Source organism: Rhopalosiphum maidis, chromosome 3 (assembly GCF_003676215.2).
Source record: "Rhopalosiphum maidis isolate BTI-1 chromosome 3, ASM367621v3, whole genome shotgun sequence".
Classification (NCBI taxonomy): Eukaryota; Metazoa; Arthropoda; class Insecta; order Hemiptera; family Aphididae; genus Rhopalosiphum; species Rhopalosiphum maidis.
Window position 1 is genome coordinate 2,051,761 of NC_040879.1, and position 20,805 is coordinate 2,072,565.

General features: G+C 26.9%; 2 protein-coding genes across 2 annotated transcripts; both read left to right on the forward strand.

The window, feature by feature from the left end:
* The first annotated feature begins 12 nt into the window (after positions 1 to 12).
* LOC113560017 lies at positions 13 to 874 on the forward strand. Its single transcript, XM_026965800.1, has 3 exons — positions 13 to 140; positions 306 to 524; positions 594 to 874. The coding sequence occupies exons 2-3, from the start codon at positions 377 to 379 to the stop codon at positions 872 to 874; spliced, it is 429 nt and encodes a 142-aa protein (XP_026821601.1). The 5' UTR covers positions 13 to 140; positions 306 to 376.
* A 1,127-nt stretch (positions 875 to 2,001) lies between these two features.
* On the forward strand, positions 2,002 to 5,662 carry LOC113560018 (piggyBac transposable element-derived protein 4-like; the record flags this gene model as incomplete). Its single annotated transcript, XM_026965802.1, has 3 exons — positions 2,002 to 2,972; positions 4,597 to 4,672; positions 5,618 to 5,662. Coding segments are annotated over 3 exons (1,092 nt in total), but the record flags the coding sequence as incomplete, so codon positions are not given.
* Positions 5,663 to 20,805: the final 15,143 nt, after the last annotated feature.

Sequence of the window (20,805 nt, forward strand, 5' to 3'; positions counted from 1 at the left end):
GGATATTGAAGAACTATTTAATAACAGCAACCATTCAGATCATATTAATGCAGTAGAAGACGATTTAGTCAGTGTTGGAGATCTTGAAAATGAAGTAAACTTGGAGACTGAAAATGATTTAAGAAATACTAAAGACATAGGTAATTATTAAATATTTATTATATGTAATTTGGTAAAAATGCTTGCATATTTCTGCATATTTAATGGTATATTTAATATTTTAATATTTAATAAAATAATGTGTAAAATAATAGTTTGTAAATTACAAAAAAAAAAATAAAATAGCAATCGTCATCTATTTACAGATAAAAGGATTGAAAAAATTAAAGACCAACGACAAAAATCGGTTATCTGTCTTGAAAAACAAGCGTCAAAAATGTTGAGATTGACTAACGAAAAATTTTCAAAGCTTGATGTCGGTACAACTGTTCGTGTCCCAATACCAGATGTCGATAGAGCACGAGGTTCTCCGCGTAATTTACTTGCTGTTATTATTTCATGCGAAAATGACATGTATAAATTATGTAAGCCAACTTTAATTTGATAATTTTTATTTAATTTAAATAAAATAAATACCCGAATGTTTGAACCAGGTACAGAATATGGGGTGTTGAAACACAAATATACACGAGCACAAATTTCTCCGTGTAAAGAAAAATTTCTAGAGCTAGATGAAGCCATGAAAAAAATTAAAGACAGGGAAATAACATTAAGAGAAGCCGCAGGACACGGAATAGCTGGTCATCAAGGACTTAATCGATGCAACTGCAAAACTGGTTGTGGTACTAAAAAATGTGCTTGCAATGCAGCGGAAATGTTGTGCAGTTCAAAATGTCATGGAAACCAAAATTGTCACAATAAATCATTAGTATAAATAGTACCTATAGTAAAACAATCAGTGTATTATTTGAGATTTATCATCATTTACCACTAGTTTTGGTAAATGACATCAATGACCGGTGAAAGATGTACATTTGAATTTAAAATCTGGTTTTTTACATCATTTACCTATATAATCGAATCATTTTGGTAAAAGACGTCATCCACCGGAGAATGACGACATTCACCAATATTCATCTTTCACCGTAACATATCCATCAATACCATCAGGTTAGAATTTACAGGCACCAGAATTGTAGGTTGCTGGTTCCATTCTTCCCATTGTTTATGGCGATAAATCCAGGAATTAGGTAAGATTTTTAACATGAACACATAAAAGTTAAATCAGAATAAAAATACTAATTAACACATTCTCTGCGTTTGTCGGCTATAGCCGACATCAGGTCTGTTGAATTACATGTGCTATAAAATAGTGACGCACTATAGTAATGTTTTTATTTTTACACACGCCACTGCACAGAAAATGTTTGTTATTTCAGTGCAATCGGTTTATAAATAACTTATTTTGTTGATTTTATTTTAGGTCGAACATTACGCGTATTTGATTATTGTTATTATCGATATATTATGTACAATCTATTATTGTACATCGATATAATTATTTATAATACTATGATTTCTTATTCAGTTTATTTATTTCTGTTCGCACTATCAGTCGTGCGTGTGTCTTCCGTCTATTATACAATTATTTATTAAATTTTCGATAATAAAATGGATGATCCAGCGGTTCCGTCCAAAAGATTACGGAAAACAACAAGCAGGGAAGGAATGTTGACTTCAGACGATTTAAACCATATTATGAACTGGTTTTCCGATGGAGATGCTGACAGTGGAAGTAGTTGGAGTGGAGGTAATGGAGGATATGGTGACAGTAGTGACGATGAGGAAGAAAACCCAGAACCGGTAGAACCAAATGTTGTTGTTCAACAAACTCAAAGTATACAAAATGGATTTGATATCTAGCATGAAGATAAGTACATGGCACAACCAATACCTTTTACTGGTACAACAGGTCATATCGTTTCACCTGCAGGTAACAAACCATATGATTTTTTTAAATTATGCGCGAACGAAACCCTTTTTACTTTTATAGTAGAACAAACTAATTATTATGCTGAAGAAATATTTTTAAGTGAAAATATAACTGATAAATCTATAATTACCAAATGGAAAATCTTAACTGTAGCTGAATTTAAAGTATTTTTGGGTCTTCTTTATCATATGGGAACTATTCGTACGAATATACTACAAGATTATTGGAAGAAGGGATATCTTTTTGACCTGCCATGTTTTAACTTTCGTATGAGTAGAGATAGATGGATGTTAATTTTACGTTGTTTACATTTTGCGAAAAATCCAGCACAAAATTATGAGCCCCAACCTCGGAATCGTTTGTATAAAATTAACCCTCTTCTAGATATATTTCATGAAAATATCGATCGAATTCAATATCCAACAAGAATTCTTGCTATAGACGAGTCTATGGTCTTGTGGAGAGGCCGTTTGGTTTTTCGTCAATTTATTCACGGAAAAAGACATAAATATGGAATTAAAATGTATGTTTTGACAGACTCATTGGGATTTGTTTTAAAATGTATAATTTATTCTGGTTCAAATGATACTAAAGTTGGTGGTAAAGGCCATGTAACTAATGTTGTGAAAAAATTATTAGAAGGCAAATTAGGAGTTGGTCATAGCATATATATGGATAACTATTATAATAGTGTGGAGCTAGCTCAATATCTTTTAAACAATAATAAATATTGTACTGGTACGTTGCGTGCAAATAGGAAGAATAATCCTCAAGAAGTAATTAAAAAAAAATTAAACAAAGGAGAAATGATTCAAAGGTTTACTCAAGAAGGTACTTGTATAATGAAGTGGAGAGACAGAAGAGACGTACTTGTAATATCAACAGAATATGACGGAACTTTGGTGGAAGAAATTAATAAAAAGGGAAACCAAATTACAAAACCAAAAGCTATACTTCAATACAACAAGCCTATGGGGGGCATAGATCATTCAGATCAAATGTTATCATATTACTCATGTGAACATAAAACTATGAGATGGTATAAAAAACTAAATATTTTATTTAAAGGAAAATACAATAATTACATTGAAAGTTATAAATGTTGTTTTTGCTGCTAATTGCTAACATGTAGAGGGGTGGTTCCAGAGACTTGATTTGGGGGGGGATGTCATAGTTTTCAATAATAGTCAATAGTTGTAATATGTTTATGTATAATATTTTTTTAACAACATACAATTTTTAAAAATCTAACTTATAAGATGGTGTGGGGGGATACGGACCCTATTACCCCCAAGGCACCACCCCTGAATAAATAATAACCCATTGAAAATAAAAATTATGCCCTACCCCAAAAATATTTATGAAAAATTACATCACCAAATGCGCTTGTCGGCGATATCCGACACTAATTAAAATATCCAAATTGGTGGCACGCTCCTAGCGAAACATTGGTATATTTTGTGACGCATCGAACGTGTAGCAACTAATTATTTGACGCAGTGAATGTATTAAATAATAATTGTGTTTTTGTTAATTATATTTATTTATGATTCAAACTAATTTCTAAAATTATAAATACCTATATTTTAGAGTTAAATCAGTTAACGATGTCGAACAATATGAAAGTTTAAAATTTTTCCAATTCCTTCAATATTTTAATAGGAGTCGGTTAACAGGTAATTTGATTATGTAACCAAATATTTACATATATATAATTTTCTTTTCACTAATACTTTACTGTTATTATAGTTTTAAAAGGTTACAAGGTTATAACTTAATTTAAAATTAATGTATCAATAAAAGCTTATTATGAGATTCCCTGGATAATATTTATACATATTAAGTTTGATAATAGGTAAATGTATTCTAATATTAAACTAATAATATAAAATGGATTCTGCTATATGCAAATTTGCTATGTTGTACGTTTCTAACAATATAGCTAAATTCAATTGCACAACCTTAAAAGACTGTATTATTAAATCAATAAAATTAATGTAAAAGAATAAAAATCCGATAACTGCAAATAATTTACATAGTTACTTTCCTGATGTTAAAATATTTATCAACAATCAATTTACTAAGGAAAACAAAACATTATTCTGGTTGGCAAAAGAAATTTCAAAAACATATCGTTACAAATTTGTCTGGTCAAATTCTGCTGATGTCTACACAAAAAAACAAAAAGGGAAACCAGTTGTTAAAATACAAACTGCACAATTCTTCAAAATTTTAATACAAACAAAAAAATTAATGCACTTCGGGAATAATACAATATTTTTATTTTGTTTTGTTTTAAGTTGCTTATTTATTCATTTAATTTTTTTTTGTTATATTAAATATATTAATGTAATTTAATGTTTAAATATAAATAGTTATAATGAGTCCCTTTAATAACTTTGATCTAAATTTTTTATGTAATGATAAAAATATTAATTATGAAACTTTGTTAATAACGACTGTAACAATTTTAATACACATAATAATGATCTTACTGTCTTTTCACTGAACATTAGAAGTGTCAGAAAACATTTTAACAAATTATTAGTGGTTTTAAGTTCAGCTAATATTAAATTTGATATTATTATGTTATCTGAGACATGGTTAGGTGATAACATTGGTAACTTCAATATAAAAGGTTATAATTGTTATAATCACTATAGCTTATTAAATATATCTGATGGATTAAGTGTTTACATTAAAGACTCAATTATAGTAAATGATGTAATAACTGGGACGGTAAATCGCTGTAGCTCATTAGATTATTTTAATTTCCTATAATAATATATTAATTAAATTAACATGCATTTATAGACTATCCAGTTTGAATAAAATTGATTTTATTTATAATCTAGAAGATATTTTTAACAATTATTCTAAATTCCAATCACATATAATCTGTGGAGACATAAATTTAAATAGTAAGATCGAAGATTATGTCTTCGATATAATATATATATATATATATATATATACTGTATAAAATAGCTTTGGTATTAGTAACACATGTATTGATCAAAAACAAACTGCCTTTTAATAGTATTTATGGATACATATATCAAAGTGCTATTACGGATCATTACAGTACTATTGCTATATTATCTACCTCGCGAAACAATGATATAACAACAGTTGTTAATACTACTGATAATATTAATTATAAATTTGTTAATATAGATAATTTAAATAATATCTTAAAAAACATAAAATGGACAAAAGTTTTAAAATCAACTGATGTAAATTTTGCTATTGGCTTATTCACAAATATCATTGAAAAGAGTAAAAATAAATCACAAGAAGCTAAAATAAAAAAAATTCCAAAAAATAGAAAACATTTAAAACACTGGATAACACTAGGCATTATTAATTGTATGGGACATCAAGATAGATTATATGCAAAATTAAAAAAATCAACAATTTAAAATTAAATTACAAAAGATATATAAAAAATATATAGGAATCTACCAAACGTAACCATAAAAATAGCAAAAGACGCATATTACTATAAACACATTTCTAATGCAAAAGGTAATACTAAAAAAATATGGGAATTTATAAATGAAACCTTAGATAATAAATGTAATAAAACAAACTATATACCAACAATCCTAAATCATCAAAATCAAATTTTAGCAGAAAATATTAGTATTGCAAATGAGTTCAACTCTTTTTTCATGTCTATAGGACGTGCATGAAGTTAGCCCCCCTACATTGCCATTTAGACTTTAAACCTCCACCGATATTTTGGAACTTATTTAAAACTAATTGGAAGCTAGTATTCCGAATTTGAAACTTTATACTTTTCTCGGGAAAAATATTTTTCTGTTGGGGGCACACACCCCCCCCCCCCAACTTTGTCGTATTATCCTCTAACCTTCACCAATATTTAGTAACGTTGTAGCAACTTTTAGCAACCTACTTGAAAAAACTAACAACCTATTTTTTTACCAACTTTCCAAGTAACAAGTTAATTTTAAACCTAATTTTTGAAATATTTTTTTCGCAAAGTGTAATTATCCTATATTGAGTAACTCTTGGTGTGATATTTTGGCATTTATGCTGAATACCTCAATAAAAATATGAAAAATCATAAAATTCAGTTTTTAGTACATATTAATATTCAATATATATGTGTTTAAAATTGGCAATATTGCCAATAGTGAATACTGTCTACTGTATGGCTACTGTTTTTAACAGACAACAGACATTTAAAATATATAAAAATACATTATGTTCATAAGTTTTGAAATTAGTTATGTTTGAAAAGGTAAATAAATTATCTAAAAATTACAAAATTACAAAATATGTGTTGAAATTTCAAGACTCCATTCATTAGTACATAATTTGAATCGATTATTGCAAAAACGACATGATTCAATTTTTTAAAACTTGAACACTAAAATGTATTTGCATTTCTAGTACCTAATTTTTATAAATTTATTAATAAATATACACCAATATACAAAATGTGCAATCGTAATTTATTCGTCAAACTTGATGTTTTAACTGAATATCATTATTTTCTTTATTAAAGTTTTAAAATAGAATTTTAAGGAATACAACACTAGTCACAAAATTAAATGAAAAAATTTATTTTAAAATACCATACCTTTTGTATTTTTTTCTCATAAATAAAATAAAAAATAAGTTAGGGAATATAGTATATAACTTATACTACTATATTACTTTGACAAGATTAAATTGTGTAAGATTACAACTTGACGTACATCAATACATGTGGGTGAATTTTGGTGATTGATGAATTTTTCTCACTAAGTAATTATGTGTTTCTCATCCATATACTCCTTTGACATAGGCTATATAATGACAGTTTTTATAACCAATGCCACCGACAAAAATAAATCTAAAAGATAAAATATAAATAAATTAAATATAAAAACAAATTCGATTATAAAATAATATAATATTATGTTTAATAACAATACGTTTTATTATTTTTTGTAATACAATTAAAGCGATTAATACATTTTCAAAACGTATCTAAATATTATTTCCTTTTAAGTCTTACAAGTTAACAAATGTTGAGCTTTCTTAATTTAGTTTATTTTACATTAATAAATTACAATATATTATATCATAACAAAAAGATTAAACTTTTAAACTGTATATTATCTATGTTAAATGTATTATATTAATATTGTTATTTACTTATATGCATTAGTTTTGATTACTTGTTCTTATGGATATTCAGTTCCTCCGGGTATTCATTTAGTGCATACGAAGTGAACTCTGAATATGCATCCGTTTCGATGAATAAGAGAGAGTTTAATTCTCTTGAAGTTTCCATAACACCCATAGTGCAATCTGAGAAATCTGAGTTGATACAATTTACATAGTTGTTTAATCCTTCTTCTATATAGTTTTAAACCCATTAAGAATTTTCATTATAACTGTTGCGTTTTGAATTTTTTTTTTCATTGCACAGTTCGACCATACTTTTGTTTCGTGTGCCGAAAGTTCATCAATCATATATTTTGAAATTATATAATTCACATCACATCTTGCGTTAATTGATATACATCACTTACTCCAAAATCGACATCAAACATTTTTGTTATCACAATAACTCGTTGTTTGTAAATTGATCGTGATGTCGCTTTTAAAGCAAGTGTCTTACAAAAATTCAGAAAACAATTATTTGATTTATCAACAAAATTTTGATAGCTCAATGACATCTGTATAAGCAGATGCAACTAAAACTGAATGAGCGTCAAACGGGCATGTATTTTCTTACCAAATATCTTTATTTTGATACAATTACTGGTGTAGCCAAGTTTCCATTTATTAGCAGACTGTTTAACGTTGAACGAGTTTTCATGGTTGACAAAATGCGCTCAATATCTTTTTTTGGACTCGTGTATTTTGTATGCCCTGATTTCTTTAAAATCGATTATTTTTCGGAAATAACTCTTTCACAATACCTTTTCTTTTCCAGTTTTCACATGCATTTATTGATGTGCCAGAAACATCACTTGACATTTCATCATCATGTTCTGTCTTATTATTTTGAATTAATTTATCATTAAATTCAATCGAGGAGTTCAAATGGTTATTTATACATTTTTCGTCATCATTTGAATACAAATTTTCATTTCCAAAAAGTTCATCGCACTGGAAATCTAAGTTAAGTGATTTTGATTTAGGAGATGACTCATATCTAAGCTCCTTACTTTTAAAAAGTTTCACATTACTGTCGATACTTGTAAGATGTTTTAGAATAAATTTATCAGCTCTCATAGGACAAACATTGAATTTTAAAATTTGAGTTTTTAGCTCTTTGAAATCGTTCTCAACAGATGTCGATGATGCCATACGATAAGGAGAATGAAGCAAATTACTTAAACATTTGTCCACATGGGAAAATGTTTGCACAGCCGCATTGTATCTGGTAATAAATCTTTTAAAAAATATGCTGATATTCTGTTGCCTACTATTGAAGAGTTCTTTATGCTTTTTTGCTTTATATTTTCTAAAAATATTTGTATATGTGAATCCTCGTTGGAATCGTTATCAACGTAATTATCAATATCTGATAGCAATTCGGGGCTAGAGTTGTTTTCGTTCTCTAATTCATCAACGTGATCACCTTTTATTAGTTCTAATATATACAATCTAGCTGTTTCCGATGGTGTTTCAATGTTGTTCGACCACCCATCGGTTTCACTCAGAATTACGGTCAAAACAGCTTCTAATATAGGTCTCAAATGTCTTAATGTCTTCTGAAGTCACGAGAAGTCGAAATCCTCGGACATAAAATTCTTTTAAATATTTATTTTTCACTCCGGTCTAACACTTTATGCGGCAGAATATTTTTACCATGTGAGTAACATCCAATATAATATAAGTGGCTGAGACTTTTTTTTCAATTCCAATTAATAATCTAAATGCATGATTTACGTAATTCTTCATACCTACCACATTACAAAATGATCTGGATATTGCCGCTAGCAATGCTCGTGAATAATCGCAAACAACTTCATTCGGAGGTCGGAGACGACATCTAAACAGCTATCCATTAAAAAATAGATAGTATATCGTGCTTTTCTGATACCATTTGGGTAACAGATATATGATCAAAAGGAGTACTAACTATACCTTCATATAAAAATATACTTGCCGATAACAAACCCAACGACGTTGGTTTAAGCTTTATCGTAAATCCATTAGATCATCAGATAATCAGATAATTTACAATACCCTTTACATATATCTTTATATATACTGATCTGGTGATTTGTCCAATAGTGTACATAAAATGGATCAATTCCAATTGTATGTATTGACCCTGAATAGCTAGAATTGTGTTTGAATTCTATAAGTGGCTGTATTGGACAGTTATAATTTATACCTAATCTCTTGTCCTTACCCTCTTGCTTAATCTTTCGCAACGTTTCTAATTGGTACAGATTGGGAGGTGAAATTTTTCCATATTCAAATCACTTACATTATTTCTTCTCCAATTACAAGCTAAATCTTTGTAAAGTTCAAATTCTACTGTAATCCGTTTTTCTCCCTTTTAATGGTCGTTTGGTTGTATGTTTACGTTTTAAACTTCTAGTGTCAACTGTTGAAATTTGTAACTCGAGTGGCTCTCCTTCTGAAGGCTTATGATCACTCCAACCAATTATTTTAGCACCACAAACACCATCTTCACACTTAGCTTCAAATTTAAGGAAATTTTCACTATTGTATGGGTTGTACACTTTAGCCCGTTTGTGTATAAAATTACAGGGTAATTTATGTACTTTTATAAATTCATCATTTATGATATCTGTCCAGGTTCCTTTTTTAGAACGTCGTATACTCTTTTTTTATTATTCCTTTGACAAATTACTTTTTTTGGATAAAACTGTCTATACATATCCTATGGAATACTAAGCTTAAAAATCTTCTTACTTGGTTCACGATATGATGACCAAGATAATTCGTCATTAGAACCGTTTGATTCCGTAAAACTATTTTTTCTTCATCTTTTACGTTAAAACCGTTATTTTTTCTTAGTTTTGACAAAACTTCATTACTATCTTTAAGGACTTTAATATAAACACTCTTAGGATTTAATTTTCCTTCAAGTTCTTGAGAAATAGTATGCTATATGGAACACGTAGAGCTGATTAATTTTCCCTTTTCGTTAAAAATTGTATACTTCGACAACAAATTGAAAAAGGCATCTGAATCTACAGCGGCCTTTCTCCCAACCTAAGAAAATATTGTGTGTATAATAAAAAAAAACCCGCGAAACTCGCTCTGTTGTACAGTAGGGGGTGGTGTGTACCTCGGTCATAGAATAGGTCACTGTTATGGATATGTTAAATTTGAATTCAACGATAAACCATTGAATACGATGTAAAACGATTCTGAACGGAGACGATATGTCAGCCTAAGATATTTTATTTTGTTTATTAGTAAGTAAGTTTCTCTTATATTAATAATTATACATATATAATAATATATATAATATTTACATTAAAAAAATATTTCAAGTATGTACATCAATTCGTTTTTGAGTTATAGCAAAATAAAAAAATCGATTTTGTCGAAAACTGGTTTTGCGTGAAAAATCCCGTTTTTCCGTCACTTTTTTATGGTTTTCCCGACGTATTTGAAAAATATTGAAATTTTTTAACTTTTGACCCGCCAAAGTATCAAATAGATTCACTTTTGCTTCAGAAACGATACTGTTTGAGAAAATCGAAGCACTATTATTGCTTCAAATTTTGTCCTCAGACACAAAAAAAATACAATGAAATAAAAAAAAAAACCACACATCATTGTAAAATCAATACATTCATCACTCCGTTCAGAATCTAAAAAACATAATTATCTACAGCACCAGATAATAGAGCCTCAGGGCTACCTACTTGCCCATCTATTTTCTTTTTTTTTCTATAAAGATATTGATACATTTTTAGCTATTTTGTTGTAGATTGAAAAGTACTATTTTTCATAGCAAATTAAAACATCGACAGAACAACAAGACTGAAATTATAACTATTATCGGCTATCGGTCGATAAAAAAATATGCAAATGCTAGATGTTATTAGCCCTGATTATTACATTTAAGTCAATCCTTATGATAATTCCTTTATTATTTTCTGACTTCTAGGTTTATTAAATTTATATAATTTATAAACAATCAGTGACAACTTACTTTTTTTTTTGTCCATTTTTCAAATGTGCCAAGCAAATGACCAATGTACTATACAAATACGTCGATACGACTGAAATGAATAAAACAAATCAATTAAAACGCAAATCGCAATCGCCAAAACGGTAGTGTGTTAAGCATTCAAGTGCAGTATTATAATGTCTTTTGTTTATACACCCCGTCGATTAAAATTACAACATGTTGCTGTCGGTCAGCGGCAGGAATCGATCAGTCCCGACAGAACGCTGCAATGTGACACCTATCATAGAGATTATGTGAATTGTCTTACTGGTCTACCCGGGTGCGCATAATAGTGTGGTAAAAATGTAAAAATGTAATGTGTTGTTACTTATTATGCTATATTGTATCGTCCAAGGGAAACTCTTATTATATTTCCGATACCTACTTTCTTGTAGTAATTGACTTAATGACATTGGTGTGGGGGGTGGGGGAACTTCACATACATAATAACTAATAGTAAAGTAGTTTTGTTGGTATAAATTAGTTAGTCTAATCAACGAGACTTGCTCACAACTGCACAAGGGTGGTTTTGACATGACTAATTTTAGTTATTTTAATAGTATAAATAGTAAAAAAGCTTTCGATTCTGTTGACTAGGTACTCAATATTGCTAGCCAAATTAGAAAAATACGGTATCAGAGGCAATGCAAATAACCTTATATGTAATTTTCTAGAAGATCGTATTTAACAAGTTAGAGTAAATGATAGTTTAAGCAATTATTTGTTTTATTTTATTTTTATTATTACATTTCAAATCATGGAATACCACAAGGTACTGTATTGGCCCTCTCCTTTTGTTGTTTATATTAATGACTTATTGAGTATTAAATGAAACGGATCAATTTTCAGTTTTGCTGATGACGCTTCAATCATTATAGATGTCTATTGATTAGTTACTTTAAACATTGGTCGCATTTAAAATTGAATACTTAAATAGTGTAATAAATACAGCGAAATAGTAAATAGGCACCTATTATGATTTATTATTCGATTGAACTAGTTTTTAATCTCTAGCATGAATCAAAAGTTAAATTTGTCAATCATGTTCAATATAAATATTTAGGTAATATTACTTGTGGCTAATAAATTTAAATAATGCGACTGTTGTAAACAATTAGTACTTATATTGATATAACTTATTAAAGACTAGCACTTATATTTTACAAGGTTATTCACACAGAAGCAACTATTTTAACTATTTTTTTCATATGAATACTTAAACAATTTTTTAGTAATTAATTTAAACATTGATCACATTTAATAGCGTAATAAATATAGCAAACTAGTAATATAGGTAAGTATATTTAAATTACCATGCATATCTTGATGGGCCGCTTATTTTAAACTAAAATATACTAAATGACTATAATAATTTATCTTAATTTCAAAATCGTACATATTTCGAATATTTTCACAATCATTAAAATGAAATTATGAGTTTTAAAATACGGGCAATAATGACGCGACACCGTCGACTCTCCTCGCACGCCGTTAATATTTATTTTTACCCGATAGTCTTTGCCGTTAACTCTAAGTCCTTCAGCTCCAAATTTTCTATTTAGCACGTTAAAACAATCATTAAACTTCTGATAGAATTCAGATGTTGGATTACAATCGTCTAAGTCAGGAATATTATATTTTTTTATAACGTTAAGCCATTCGCAACATAATTACTCAATACCTGTATTATGTATATATAAAGAAAAACCATAAATGTATGAGTATTAATTGTATATTTATTAAATATTTAAGTACCGATTAAGTATTAATTATTATTAAATTATTTAGATGAATTAATAAAAAATGTATACTTGGGTATAGCTAGCCGTATAGAACTTAAAAAAATCAGTGCAAAAATTACATGATTTCAAAGTTGCTATCCCTGCAATTGTCTCAGGCATAGACAAATTTAATTGGATAATAATCAAACATACAATTTTTACAGAATTTCTAAACACAAATATCGATCATCTCATTTGTCATAACGATAAAACACACATGCAATAATTGGAAAACTCAAAAACATCAAAAAATTATAAATTGAATACATGACCATTACCATTTTTATAAAACAATTACAAAATTAAATAACATTAACGATAATTCCAATGATAAAATAAAATCACCCATTAATAATCTTTAAAATGATTAAAGTTATAATAACAATATGAGTAACATAAGTAAACTAAAAAAATTAAATTATGATTATAATATAGACATTAATATAAAAGATAATAATAAAATAAAATCAGTTTTTAAAAATTATAATCCCGGAGAAAACGTCACAGGAGATGGAAACTGTGGCATTTATGCTGTATGTAATGCTTTAAATGGTAACAAATTAATTAAAATTACTTCTATAGCCGATATTTTACAAATATTAAACATTACACAGCTGCCCAATTGCCCCAATTATTGGATGTCCGATGACGAATTAGCCGCAATCGCTGATTATTATAATCATGATACTTATATTTACAATTACATTAATAAAACAGCAATTATCTATCAAAAGAAAAATTGTAATAATAGGCCCGTAATCGTTTTGTAACCGATTAAGTATTAATTATTATGATATTATTTAGATGAATTAAAAAAAAAAAATGTATACTTGGATAGCTAGCCGTACTTTCGTTTTATCAGATACACTAAGATGTATATGGTTTCTGGATAATTTTGGACAAACTCTTAAATTAAATTTAATAATTATGTGGCAATTATTAATTGTCAATTAGAAAATATGCATTAAATAAAATGAACTATATTTTGTACTAGTTTGTGGGGTAGCATCAGAGACGGATTTGCATAATTGCCGCCCCTAGGCAAATTTTATTTTGCTGTCCCATTAAACTTATTAACGAGAAAACATATTTTTAAGTACTTATTTAACATAACTACTAAAAAAATAAATCATAAATACTGATACTAAACAATAACTATTGGTTTTATTAATATACTGTTCTAATCAAGTAAATAGTACCAATACAATATTTTTATTAAAATATAATATATCACCATGTTTTTGAATAAATTTGCTCTACCAATTAAATATAATTAAGTTCCTTTAACAAACTAACGTGTTCAATCAAATTTAAATTATATTAATATAAAAACAATAGCAAATAATCAAACTTAAAAATTCATACTTTTTATTATACAACGTACAAATAATGAGAAAGAATAATGTAAAATAATAAACTATTTAATTTGTTTGCGTCTTGCTTTTAGTACGTACGAATATATTGTATAAAAATATTCACAGTGACTGGTTTATAATTAGATTATTGTTGCAATACGACCCGATCATCATTACAATGTTATTAGTGACAGTTTTAAATGAGAATATTGTTTCAAGCCTTGTGTTAATGGAGAATTTGTTTTGATTTTTTGAACATGTTTACCCTTACTCATATTTTGCATAATTGAAAACGAAAATTTTGACTAAACTATGTCATCAAATTTGGAATAGATTTTTCATAATCCTAGACTTTAAAATGGTATTAACATTTTGCAATGGTGTCTAATAATAACAAAATAAAAAGAATTTGTGACTAGGGCTAGGTTTTAATGCAAACAATTAATTGTAGAATATGAACATATTTATGCATCAACAATAGACACATTGTCTGTGAATATGTTAATGCATATAAACACTTGGCTAATCATTGAATTTATAAATATGTCTCGTTCCAAAATTAACTGAAATCTACAAGAATCCTATTCCAAAAATCTCAGTGATATATATGCTTATTAATATTTAAAACAGCTCAACATTTTATAGTTTTTATTGATTTAATGTAGCATTGTTTATGTTCAATGGATAAAATATAAATAAAAGGTACATAATAGCTAACTTAGCCATGACAATACATACGTAATTGTGATGTTTGAAGTGACAGTCAAACAGTCTTTAAGTTTGGTATTTAAAGATTTTAGTTAAAAATTCTACAAATTTTGTAATTTACAAATACTTATATGCAAATTCAATATATTAGTACAATGAAGGCAAAAATAATTATTTTATTTACAAATGGCAATGGCTTAGGTATTAATAACATAGTGTTTTGCTTGTGGTATTTTTATTACCTAAAATAATTTTTATTGTCTGAATAGTATTATTAAAATATATAATATGTTCTGATAACATGTATGTATTGTCTCATTACTTGGGTAGTTAGCCGTACTCTCATTTTATCAGATACACTAAGATCTATATGGTAATGGTTTCTGGATATTTTGGACAAACTAGCCACTTTTTTAATTAAAGTTTTTAACTTTAACTGATCTATACTTTCAATATTTTTATTGGCATTAACTAATTTATCGTTACATATATTTTTTCCAAAATATTACAAGTAATTTTTAAACTTTGACTTATAGTTATACTTTTTTTGTAAAAAGGAATTTAACCTGCCTTCTTTTTCTACAAAAATAATTTCAGATATGCCAAACTATTCTCTTCATAGGAAAAATATTTGTGCCAGTTAGGGAGGGGGTAGATTCAAGTCCAAAGTATTCAATTCATTAAATGAAATTGTATTACTTTGCTTTTTATAGCTATTGAGATTTTCTATAAATAAATTTAATTTCAAATTTTAAACTTAAAAAGTATTTATTTATATAAAAAAATATTATTTTGATTATATCAATATTTTAAATTTCTTACTTCTTGGCATATCATAGTTTTATTAAATTCCAAAACATTATACTTTGCAATGCAATAATCTAACTGTAAATTATCATTATGCATAATAGAATAATCATGATCTAATAACATTGTATCCCCTATATTTTTATCAGGATCTCAGGTAATCTTTAAAATGTAATGGTTAATTTAAACAAAATATTAAATTTTAGTAATAAATATAATAGTTATTCATTTATAGTAACTACCTATATTAGAAAATATAGAGACATTGGTTTTTAAAACTTTGCTACTATAAGAGTCCATCAAAAATCCCTCTGTCTAAGAAATATTAAAATGTAATATTCAAGTATAATTATCTATTATACATATATGTAATAAAATTTTTATAAATAAATTTACTTTTTTTCAGTATTTTCATCAAATTTTGATTTTTTTCTAGCAGAAAACCTAAAAAGAACTGAATAAGGTAATAATCGAGGACGTAACAGAGAAACCTAAACAATAATTTTTCATAACTCATGAGGCATACTTTCTTAATACTATATGGCCTATATATCATTTATAAATTACTGTGCATACAATATTTCCCACTTTATCAAATATATCCATTTTTTTTGTATTTGGTCTGTACGAAAATATTCTTCACAGACAACATTAATAATTTAGAGCGTGGATTTAAATGCATTAAAAACCAACCAATTATGCGCTAAAACATCTTAGATATGCATAAATATATGAACTAAAATGTTAAAATATGCATGAAAAATTAAAATTAGCAAAAACATTTATTTTTTGAACATTTAATAATATATTATATTTTAAGAATTACAGAACACTACTATAGATACTAATCTACTTTTCTTCATTTTGTTTGTCACTTTCATCAGTTTTATCGTCTTTGTCCTTTGGTTACTTTTATTCTCTATGTATTATATCTCTCCGATCATTAATGATCTAAGGTTTTATTGGGAAAAACGTTTATATCTACAAGTTTACCTATTGATTTATTTTGATATAAATTTAAATAAATAAAAATTGATAAAAATCAAAAAATATAATACTTTTTTCTTATATTATAATAGACAATAGTGTATATTTCAAAAATGTCTAAAAAATCATCGAAATATGCACTAAAAGATAAAATATGCAATTGAAATTGTAAAATAAGCCCTTCAAATAGAAAAATTTCAAAATATGTAAAAATATGCTCTAAACAAGTTTCATTTTTTAAATCGTTATGTCATGAAACAAATGTTGTGCTCACTTAGCATATCACACAATCAACCAGAATAAATATGAAAACGCATACAAATCCACGCTCTAATTATTATTATACAAATGTTGAACCTCGGGGGATCTTAACCATTCGTTTTTTAAAAGTTCGTCTTTTGGGATAGAAAACACGAATAGTTTTTTATTGGTATTACAACCAAATACACAAATATTGTTGGGCATAATTTATTCTTCAGCGACTAAAAAATGGTTGAAATAAAATAATGTGTACAATCGCCAATTATTTGGTGAATAGAAATAAATATTTTAATTATTTTCTATGGACCAAAATAATTCAATAGTTACTTTTAGATTTTGGCGGAGTTTTGAACCTTACCAAAACAAGAATAAATACTAATAGTTTATTGGTAATACATAATTCTAATAAATAAAATACCAAATAGTAATATTAATATTCATTTATGTTAAATATTCAGGTGAAAATAAAAAGGAAAAGGTAAGTTTTCTATTTTTTAAATACCTACCTATAATAAACGTATAATATACCTTTATTAATCATAGAATTATCTATGAATAGTTGAGCAAAAGTGCAAAATTAAAAAAAACACAATAGGAAAGCAGAACATTTTCTCATGACAACAAAATAATGTACACAACTAGTACCTATTGCTGGTGCTTATTATAATTATAAAAATATTTTTATTATCATTTATAATAATATAATAAAATAGGTAAATATAGTGAGTAATGTTGTAGTCAGGTTCCTTTGATAACTAAAAATAACAACTTTACTTTGAATCACACACTCTATATAAGTTTCTATTACAATATGAAGACAAAATATATATACAGACATACAATGCATTATGTATGCTTTTAATAGAATATGAAATATTAATAGAAAGCACACAACTATGGAATTAAATAATTATTTTAAAAATACATACTAATTTATTTCTATTAGCATATAGTTTTTTTTTTTTAATTAATGTAGTTTTTGGTATTAAGAAAGTATTTGAAATAAACATTCAACTATTAACATGAGATACATTATGTTTTTAAGTTTGGTATTTAAAGATTTTAGTTAAAAATTTTACAAATTTTGTTATTTACAAATACCTATACGCAAATTCAATGTAATAGTACAATTGAAGGGAAAAATAATTATTTTATTTACAAATGGCTAAAGTATTAATAACATAGTGTCTTGCTTGTGGTATTTTTATTACCTAAAATAATTTTTATTGTCTGAACAAAATTATTTAAATATATAATATGTTCTGATAACATGTATGTATTGGTATTGTCTCATAAATCACAATTTATATTTTATTAATTGTCTTGTTTTTATATATTTTTCAGGCACAGTTTCCAAGTACAAGAACAAAATAATGTTAGTAGAAAATATATCAATACGTATTTTTAATCTTTTTATTTCACTAATTCTATTTTCTAAAAATCTGTTTATGTTTAGTTATTTTATTATTTAAAATAAAAATATTCAGTATTCTATTTATTGAAATGTATATGTTAAACGTGAATTCTTTACTTAAATTGACTTTTTATAAAGACTTATCTAGTTAAATGATATGGTTTGATTCATATTTATGTTATATATATTATAATGCTTATAGATATATTAATTAATTTTAATAATAGATAATTAATATCATAATAGAATATTTTATTGGGTTCAAGTTTAAATGTTGTATGTTGTATATGTTATATTAACTTTAAAACTTACGTATTATGTTGATGCATCATATAAACCAATACCAAAACTACTCATGGTAATAGTAATTATATTATATATTTAATGTAGCAATGTCAATTGTCCACCGCATAAAATATAAATAATTCATAATAACTAATTTAACCATGACAATACATACCCACGTAATTGTGATATTTGAAGTGATAGACAAACAGCCGATCGATTTGATTTCATTTTGCCGGAGGCTCGGCATGATGTTGGCAGCATTTAGTATCTTAGTAGATAGAACTTTTTTTTTTTTTTTTTATAAAAATTAATTTGTAATATACCTACTTTAACAGATTATGAAATTTATATTTTTATACAAACTATAACTATTATTACTATAAATTGTATGTATCTACTACCTGTATGACTTGTATGTATAATTTGAGTTTAATCAATAAATTATTGTGAAATAATTTTTCTTTCTATACTTACTGTAAAGAAAATTCCAAATAATTTCAAATCATATAAAAATATATTATTATACATTTTAAAAGATTACCCTAATTATCGGATAATTTCATTTTTGTGCCCGACATAATAATAAGGGTGTAAGATTAAATAAATAAATAAAAATAAAACATTTTTACAATAGAACAGTATCATGTTTATTAAATAATAAATAAATATTTATGTATTATATATATTATATACAACAGAGAAATGTAAGAATTATTTATACAACGCATCGGCCGAGCCTATGCCGTTCCGTGCCAACAGTAGCCATAGAATTAAATTAAGTACATATTTTCACGAATTATTAATAAACCATTTTTTTATCGCGAAAACTTTAAAATACGTACATTGTTTGATATTTAATCCCATATGAAAAATACAGCACGGCAGATTTTCTTCATCACATATTTGGTCTAACTTTGGGCAGCCAAACTCTTCGATGTTGATGATGCTGACGTGCGGTATAAACTCCATGATTACTTGTTTTTTTCGCTCGCCTTTTATGTATATGTTGTCAAACTTAAGTGAGTTTAATATTCTGTTCACCTCTTCATATTCAACATCGCCATATTCCAAAGATAATTTATGATAATTATATTCGAGCCATTTATTTGTTTTTCGACTCTTCTCGTCCTGTTCAGATTTTCCATTCTTAAAAATCCAATGTTGTGTAGCTTGGGTTTTTGTGTCTAATACGGACATTTCTTTAATCATATAAATGTCATTGATCCCGAGTACGCATTGAATATCTAAGATAGCTGACGAAGACGACATTGTTACTTCACTCTGAGGAATACCAAACGCTATTATGTATAAAACTGAAATTATTTTCTGATAACACAGGTACGTGTTTTGCTTAAGATGGTAAAATTCGGACTAAGAACTGGACGCGAAATATGAAAACATGCTACAGTCGGATCATTTAATACCCCACTATTATAATTATAATCACGGTCTTAGAAGATAAGGTCCAACGACTATCACACTCCCACTTATTATCCGGCCCGCGGTGTACCAACTAAACCTTCGGTAACAGCATGGATCTAGTTGTCTCGGAATCAAATTATCATGCCATGATATTAAAGTCCAGATATCAGGATATGCCGGATATCAAAAAATTCAGAAAATGATAATAATATAGTAAAATAATAAAATAATATAATTATATTATAATTTTTATTTTAAATTTTAATAGAATAATAGTGTTATGGTAGTATGGTACGCCTACGACTCAATAATTTTTCCATTTAAGGTTAGCATCTGTAGTAATACCTAGGTATTTTACTTTTTGTACTGAAGAAATAGAAGTGCAATTACATTTACTGTCATTATTAATAGCTGTAACGCAATCGAGCTATATATATATATATATATAATAATTATACAATAGATTATTCGAATATAAAATAATTGCGACTACCATGGACATATCCCTGCCAGATCAACACATACAATATTATAATAAAACTAATTTCCAGGGCAACAATAAATACAAGAATAATTAAACATTTATGCTAACGCAAAATAAAATAATAAATATTGATATAAATTGATAACGATACCAATCGGCGGCAACGGCGATCCCA

Excerpts from the sequence above, each read along its gene's own strand:
- LOC113560017 (XM_026965800.1), top strand. The coding sequence starts at position 377 with ATGTTGAGATTGACTAACGAAAAATTTTCAAAGCTTGATGTCGGTACA. Across the intron at positions 525-593 it reads AAATGACATGTATAAATTAT|GTACAGAATATGGGGTGTTG; the intron begins GTAAGCCAACTT and ends TGTTTGAACCAG.